Source organism: Rutidosis leptorrhynchoides, chromosome 6 (genome assembly GCF_046630445.1).
Source record: "Rutidosis leptorrhynchoides isolate AG116_Rl617_1_P2 chromosome 6, CSIRO_AGI_Rlap_v1, whole genome shotgun sequence".
In the NCBI taxonomy this organism is placed as follows: Eukaryota; Viridiplantae; Streptophyta; class Magnoliopsida; order Asterales; family Asteraceae; genus Rutidosis; species Rutidosis leptorrhynchoides.
The window spans coordinates 88,841,644-88,850,565 of NC_092338.1; the positions used below are offsets into that span (position 1 = coordinate 88,841,644).

The 8,922-nt window shown below is 34.5% G+C and overlaps 1 protein-coding gene across 1 annotated transcript; it reads right to left on the bottom strand.

Annotated features, from left to right (window-relative positions):
• Positions 1 to 2,459: 2,459 nt before the first annotated feature.
• LOC139853859 (uncharacterized) lies at positions 2,460 to 6,076 on the bottom strand. The gene is made up of 12 exons (XM_071843202.1): positions 5,900 to 6,076; positions 4,833 to 5,106; positions 4,658 to 4,745; positions 4,455 to 4,579; positions 4,286 to 4,373; positions 4,084 to 4,201; positions 3,918 to 3,995; positions 3,609 to 3,758; positions 3,232 to 3,539; positions 2,996 to 3,083; positions 2,653 to 2,719; positions 2,460 to 2,536 (listed from the first exon to the last, which is right to left on the bottom strand). The coding sequence occupies exons 1-12, from the start codon at positions 6,074 to 6,076 to the stop codon at positions 2,460 to 2,462; spliced, it is 1,638 nt and encodes a 545-aa protein (XP_071699303.1).
• Positions 6,077 to 8,922: the final 2,846 nt, after the last annotated feature.

Here is an 8,922-nt window from a genome sequence, read left to right on the forward strand (position 1 = left end):
GACTTTTTGGAGAGGCTAAAGTCAAAGGGTAATGAAGTTGTTGGTACATCTGCTAATAATGTGGTGGAATGTAAAAGGTTCCCTGGTAACGATGGTGTATATCTCAAGGTTATAATAAGGTTAGTCTGACTGAAAAGTCGAAGTTGACTTGCTAGAGCTGTGACAAAACTGGATACTTTGAATAGGAGTCGCAAAGTTATTTTTGCTAATAAATGCCAAAGAATCTGACGCGGATACGTTGTTTAAACTTTTACTTTGGTTTCAAGAGTTTTTCGGGTACATAACTGTGGGTAACATGTGGTTGGATCATCATCTCGATTGCTCATCATTCGAAGTGTCTTCAGAAATTTTCGAAGGGTTTGAACACAGATTGTAATCGTTAACATACATTTGATGTTCTAACACAGTTTTGAAGTCAAAATATAGCTTGTGAAAGATGTAAGGATCTAAGAGTGATGATTTTGGTCATATCTCGAGTTGAATTTTGAGATTTCAAAATCAGAATATGTAATTAAATTTTGAATGAGTATGGTTGTTTTGATTTCTATAAAAGAATGTATATTGTTGTGAAAGTAAGGAGTATAATGGATGATTTGCTGAATCAGATTCGAAGAATGTAACATATTATTTGTGAATTTATATATCTCTCGGGTATTACCTACCCGTTAAAAAAAAATTTCACAATTAATATTTTGTACAAAAGAATTTTATTATAGTCTTTATGAAAATATATATATGTATATTTTCTTCAGATGTAACATAGAGACTTGTTCAGACCTTCAGATGTAATTAATAATTTAAACCCCAGTTTCCGGGCAGGTCTATAGAGACTTGTTCAGACCTTGTTAAGAATATCAACCAGAATAGACCTAGTTAAACAAAAGTAATAACAAAACAATAACTTGTTTAGACCTTCCGATAACTCGGTACAGTAATCGCGAGATTACACACTTCTGATAAGGTTGCAAAAATAATCAGTGAAAGAGCATAAAACGCAGAATAATAGTCCACAATAATATTAGTTTCGTAAACTGATTATATTATAAAAGTTATATAAATAAATATAATTCAGTTACCTTTTAGGTTAAAGAAGCTCAGGTTTCGCAACAATCTGAGAAGTAATCAGGAAAAGTTCAAATAACTCCACAATATCAGATCATGAATAAATACATAGGAGCAACTAAATTATGACACCAGTACATACCAAAATCAGAAACAAAGCAAGAAAGTTTACACCATTAAAAGGTTTTCCGATTATCGTAATGAGATGTCATACTACAAATTAATTGGTTTAACATGTTCCAATTAATGGCATATTATAAGACATAAGCAATTCCCTAATAATAAAGAAAGTTTAATAAAACCTTTTAATATACAGATCCTTAACAAAGGAAGAAAGTTTACACCATTAAAAGGTTTTCCGATTATCGTAATGAGATGTCATACTACAAATTAATTGGTTTAACATGTTCTAATTAATTGCATATTATAAGACATAAGCAATTCCCTAATAATAAAGAAAGTTTAATAAAATCTTTTAATATACAGATCCTAATTTTAGTTTCCTAATAAGACAAAAGCACAATCATATTGTCAGTATACAAAACTAATTAAATTAGTGTTATAAACTGAAAGCACGAAGTTATGCAATTACTCAGTAACATATACGAAAAATGGTAAGCAGTGCCAGGTTTTTTTTTTCTTTAAGCAACAGATGTACCACATGGAGGATTTTGGCTCACAAATAATCATCTCCAAATCTATATTTACCCTTCAAATCAGGGATTTCATTGTTAATCCCTCCAACATCGGTAGTTTTATGATGTTTAGAGTTTCTTACCATGATCCCAAATTTTCTCAACTGCTCAGCTATGTGTAATTGCTAACTTATATTAAATTCTATTGACCCGTTTCAAAATGACGAACCTCGTGTAATTACCTGACGACTTGGATAGGGTGTTTACAAAGGGTCAGTTGCGTGCCTCCCAGTTTTTGGCAATGAGAGTCCCTGCACACAGGAAAGGAAATCTGAGAAAACAGTGACTGGACGTCATAGAATTTCTACCTACTTCACGATGGTCTATATATTATTTGTGTTTATGTATTCAAACATAGATGTACTATATATATATATATATATATATATATATATATATACACACACACATACATACATACATACATATATATATGTATATATACATAAACTGAACTACTAAAAACAATTGATGAAGCTCTAGCTCATCTAAACACTATATATCAAACAATAAACCCATACAACACTTATACACATACAATGGAGGTTTGCTCAGTTCTATGACTAAACGCCTAAAACGTACAATGGAAAATGAAAACCAATTCGTAAGCAAGGTATAAAATGCGTTTTGTACTCATGTTGTGGCATTGTAAAAAACTTAGCATGGGCTACGATTTGATTCACAGTTACATACCTTTACTAATCATCCAAGATATGTAGCATGTTGCACATATCTGGCAACACCTACACATACAGTGGCTGTGTAGCCTGTGTTCAAACCTGCACATTTAAAAAACTCTTGGTAAGAACCTGCACTTTAGACCTGAGATGAGCACACACATTAACAAAGTCTATTTTTGAATGGCGACATTGTGATCGCTAGATATATTTCTAACGACATCCTGACTCAGTTAAGAAGGTGATAGGCCAGTCACCTCTAAAATGCATTATGGCAATTTCACGCTATACGCAAAAAGGCATAGCACTTGATTTGGGAATACCATAGACAAATGATGTGAGTGTAATGCATTTAAAAATCAACCAACACAACACAAACATAATGAAAATGAAGGCTGTCGATGTATAAGCAAAAATTGCTTTTATTGAGGCACTTTATTATTTTAAGTAGCTTGGAAACAAAACAAAAACACATGAAACCCAAAAAGTGTCTTAGAAAACCAACATGGAAATTTTTAAAGTCAACAGGCTGACCCTTTTTATTTATCACTAAAAAACAACCTTTGCGTCGGTACAAACGCTAGTCTTGGGATTTTTGTCATCTCCAGCTATCCCATCCTCATCCTCAGTGTCACTTGTAACAACAAACCTGCGGGGGGAGCATAATGGTGTATATAAGAATAACGATGGTGTATGAAGGTCACAAACATAAAAGATAACAATTTTAGTTGTGCGTGTAGGTCTGGTGCAATACATGTAACTGTCCTGTGTGAATACAAATATAATTAACATCTTACTTGCGACGGGTGACACGCTCTGCAACCTTTGAAGGAGTAGGAACTTCTATGGTTCTCTTTGCGGCCTTTGCTGCTGAGGGGGAAGGGCTGACCAGTTTCAAAGCCTTGTTGATGGTTGCAGGCCCTAAATCGTCTCCCGAATCTTCAGTGGGTGGGTTCTCGGCAGCAATTTCGTGAGGGTATACTTTAACACAGTTGAAACTCTCATATGGTCCGTGCTCAAAATAGGATATTGTCTTTAATAAAATGACTTGCTTGGTATTCAGGATATTAGCGAGTGCATTCGGCAACACCGTGTTGCAAGTCTCCTAATCTGCAACACGTTAGCAAACTAAACACCTATTAACGTGTGAAGTTTATTAAAAATAGAGGCTTACCGTGTCTAGATCGAGCAACAGCCTTGCTGCAGTGGTGTTTGTTAGTTCCTTAGCTGTCTCATCGAAAAGAACAACAACTGTGGACGCAGTTCCATCGGTGACATCACATTGCACACAAAACTTGAAACATTCAAACGCGTGTGACAAACCCTTTGTTAGAAAGGAAGCTCAGGTGGTTAAGCATCACATTTGTAAACGTTGCTAGTGTCGAAGTGAATACCTTGATAGTGGTTCTGGGACAACATCGTTGCACGACTCGCACCAGTGTTGGTTATGCTTTCGTGAGAGCCCCTTCCGTGCCTTGCAAACACTGCAAGTATTGTAGTACCAGCTGTTTTTTAGGCGGATGTTTGTGATCTCGACTCTGCACTTGAACACATCGTCCGACTGTAATGAAAAGGTAAAAACCAAACAGAATTAGCTGTGCATTTCAATTGATTACAGAAGGTGAGGTCGTAGGCACAGTGGTACGTACGATGTGCTTTTTCCCCTTCCGCACCATTACAATCAGCTCAGAAAGCGTTCCCTCTTTTGGTGGTGGAAGCTGCCACACTGGATAAGTGTCTTCCACGTCGGCTGGGAGATCAACGCCACTGTAAAAACCACGGTGGGAGTTATTTTGGAGCAAACCAGTGAATAATGTCAATATGGCATCTTAGTATTAGTGTGGACAAAACCTCATTTTCTCTAGGAACTTCGCAAGCGTCGGAATCTGGATGTCATTGATAATTTGGGTGGCGGAGGTGCTCGAGAGAGATAGGTTGCCTGCAATTAGCAAAAACGCAGTGATATAAACAGGGCATTAAGCATTCGAATTAATTGGAAAGCGCTATGTTAAAAGGGTACCGTTGAAGGTCTTTTTGACTGACACGGAGGTCAGAATGATGCAATACAAAGCATTAGCAGCAGGCATCTTCTCCACAAACGACGGACCCAAGGTTCCCCAAAGTGCCGTTTTCATTCTTCGACCCCTATGCAAAAGCAAAAGATTAGAAACAAACATACATATACCTATTGACAGATGGGTTAGAGTTTAGATTGTTGAGCACCTTTCATTAGCAAGGTCAAATTCTAGAATGACCGCCCCTGATTTCTGTGTCTGGGGCTCCCCGACGTTCAGGACACGCCCAACTACGTCTACAGCATTTAGAGTCCACTTTTTTAGTAAGCTAAAAGAACAATAAACTGTAGGGAAAGAACTGGGCAGGGTAAATTAAGTTATACCGATGACGTATTTGCCCGAAGTGAGTTCCATGTCTTCCATTTCAACGCAGCTGAAGGGATGACGGACAAACAAAGCTTCGTCACGTGCGGGCTGTTTTCTTAGGAACGTGGAGCCGGTGAGCTGAATGAGCAGCTTGTTGTCCTTCATAATACGGTACTCGTCTTTATTGCGGACCACATCAAAGTGATTGAGCAAGTAGACGGATCCCTCCTTCAATCGAGGGATGAAATGGTGAGCAACGTTGCTCTTAGCGGTCAACTGGATTACATCACCCTGCATCACATGAAAGGCAATTCATTAGTTTAGCTAGTACAAAGCGAGGGTACAGAAGAGGCTAACACATGAGAATAAAGGAACAATTTCAGGAAATCAGAAAATTATGGTAAGTTGGAGAATGACGGTTAACGAAAGTGTAAGGCATGAGTTGCATACAATGTTGCTCCTATTTAAATGGCTACTTATCATTACATGTAAATAAGAAACATTAGTGTGAGGGAACTTCTAAATACAATTATAACCAAAGCTAATTAAAAACCTAAAAACATGTTCATCAATGTCTGAACATGCTAATGTTCATCAAGGTTACTCCTATTTAATGTTTGCTATTTTGACTATGCTAATGAACGGTTAAAATATAATATATTTGTTTATATTAGTGTGGTATAACATATTGATTTGAGCTATAATTGATGAACATGAACACAGCCTAAAAACCAAGGCTGATAACCTTTATTTGTGGCTAAATACCTTCTAAATACACCTATTGCCAATGTCTGACACACAACCTAAAAACCAATATCTATGACCTTTAAACACGGTTGAAAGTAAAGGACTGAATAAATATGAGGAATAGTGCACTGTGAAACAATATCATTTTTACAAAAATAGATTTGACGTCTGTTTATCAATAAAACCTGTAATAGGATATAGTTTTCACCAATAGTTTATAACTATCATGCACCTATTTGAACCTCATCTACTAATTACATATTCATCTAGAACTAAGGACATAATAATTCAACAAAATTAGCCAATGTAAATGCAAATCTAAAGTTAATTTGTAGACCTGTTCATCGAAAGCGATGAAGTCTGTGCTCAGATACGTGTCGTACGCGGTATACGTATCCCAACTTCTACATATCATGAGTTTCACCTCAGCTTCCTTGCCAATTTTGAGCTGCCTAAGAAAGGCATATGCATTTCTCTCAACACTGCCGGCGGATGTTTCTTTAGCATGTGCCATTCTAATATTATTAATTTAATATTCTGTTGTAGGTGATATTGTAAACAACAACGACTGACCTTGCAATTTATACCCATCTCAAACATCTATCTGGTAATGCAGGAAACCAATGGGTTCTTCAACAGACGAATTTAACAAATTTAATTAAGATATTCAATTGGACAAACGAAGGGCTCTACAACATCCATATTCAATTCAGATAATGAATTGGAGTAATATTAGATAGAGTAACCAGCCAATTTTTTAGCAAACCAAAGCTTGAATTAAAATTGACTGTAGTATAGGAATTGAATTAGGTTCGCGTTGGGAAAATTGGGGTTACCGGATACAGATCTGGGATGAAAGGAGGTGGACGATTGAATTAGGGGGAAGGTAGGGTTCATGCAGGAGATGCAATTGCATACCCGTCCACCATGAATCTGGAATTAAACTCGAATAGGGAGAAGAAACGGTGGAGAGATACAATTGTGGCCGGTAGCGGGATAAAAGGATTTAATTAAATAAATTTATCATTTTTAACTGTATTACTACCTAAATATTGCCTTTTTATGTATGAATTAAATTTTTATATATATATTAATTTATTAAACGTATTAAAAGTGGAAATGTAAGAATTATTAGCATGGAATTGGAATTGTAGGAATAAAGAGCAGGGAATTAATTAGCCTGATTTATGACACAAGGTGTCAATATTTAGGTAGTAATAGATAACAGTATTATTATTAATTATTAATATATTTATAGTGATGATAATAATTATAATTTTAATCAAAATTATAATAAAGTTTCAATGATAAGAGATGTGTTATACATACATATATAATCTATAGACTTAATTAGTTTTCATACGTATTCCTAAAATTTATTTATTATCGATAGTTATGGTTTTATCTGCATTTGTATCATATTTTTCGTACTCATGATTATACTACTATCTGTAATCTTTAATATTACTTTCTCTAACCTTTTCATGTATTTAACTTTTAGTCATCATTAACATCTTTTATTTTCATAAGTTTCTAATAATAATAATAATAATATTAGTGGTAATATAATACTACTAATAATAATAATAATAATAATAATAATAATAATAATAATAATAATAATAATACAAATAATGTTTTATGATAATGCTAGTCATAATGATAATGATAATGATAATAATAATAATAATAATAATAATAATAATAATAATAATAATAATAATAATAATAATAATAATAATAATAATAATAATAAAGTATAAAGAGTTACAACCTTGAAGACAAGCTCAAAAAAAAATGCCACTGTCGGAACTTGAACCCGAGACCTCTCGCTTACACAAACACCCCTAAACCATCCCACCATTTTCTGTTTTTCTGATATTATTGGCATCATAAATATATTTAACCCGTTTTCAATCTTCTTCTCATAAGTTTAATCGACCAAACTCAAACAAAAATCATAACAGCCTACATAAATTAATACGGCCCAACTGGAATCATATCTTACTCGGCCCAACTACAGCCCAATCCGATAACAGTTTAAATGACCCAGTTTGTTGTACTTAAAAACCCGAAACAAAAAAATACGGTAATAGTGGAAAAGATTTGGCAGTCGTATAATTAGGGTTTTATGTAAGTAATGGTGTTATAGGAAAACAGCAACGGATCACAGTCCCTTCATCATCATCGATCTATTCATCTCCTATCACGATTTCATGTATCATCTTCATCGAATAACACAGGAATGGAAAACAGAAAATAACAGCTAGTAGAACAGCAACACGTTAGCAAAACAGTTTTCTTATCATCACGTAAGGTGTAAATGTTTTCTTCATTTTCATCTTCTTTGTTCGATCATAAACAAAAAACACAAAAAAATGATCACTGTTCATCTCTTTACCATATTAATCATCATCGTTTTTCTTTATATCAGTAGCAATTGCAGTTTGAGCTAAACCAGGAACGAATGCAGTAAAAATAGATGCAATCTTGAACAAAAGGGTGACGGTTTTGAAACAGAGAAAGAAAACGACTAGGGTATTGAGTGGGTTGTGAGTTTAACCAAAACAGTAATCAAACAAATGGGGTTTGGTTGATATAGCACTCGACTAGGAACAGTAGTTTAAATGGGTCTTGATCGATAATGAGGTTCCTGTTGAAGCAATAACGAGAGAGAAAGAAAAAAATAGTGGTAGTTAAACCCGTAGTAGGATACACTTGTATGGGTCGAATGATGATGAGGGTGAGGTGGTTTGAACCGGTTATTGTTGGCGAGTGGTTGTGATGATACAATAAATTCAATAAAGATGATGGTTGTAGTGTTCTGGGTGAAAGAAATAGAAATTGGTTAATGGGTTTCATTAAAAAGGGTGGTGGTTGTGTTTGATCGATAGAAAATAAGTTGGTGATAGTGATTATGGAGTTGGTTGAGTGGTGTTTGTTCGTGGTGATGACCATAGGTCGTAGGTGGTGATGAGTTGTAGCAACATAAGTTGATCGAGTTATTTTAAGTGGTGGTTGTTTTTGGGTTACTCATGTATATATGTATCATATATATATAACGAGATATATATCTTATATATTACAAAATATCCTCTATGAGAAGTGCCTACTACTTGTTTTAATGTAATAATTAATAAATATAATATAATAAATAAAACATGTGTTTGAAATTGAAAGATAGCAGAAAGATAGGTAACACAGTAATAATTATAATTATATTATAATAATAAATCATATCATATGCATTGAAAAACAGTAAGCCATCGGGTGAAATGGATTCTTCTGCCGACAATTTATCCCGGATGGCTATATCGTGTTCATTGCTAAACAGTTAACGTATAAAAGTGTTCCTAAAAA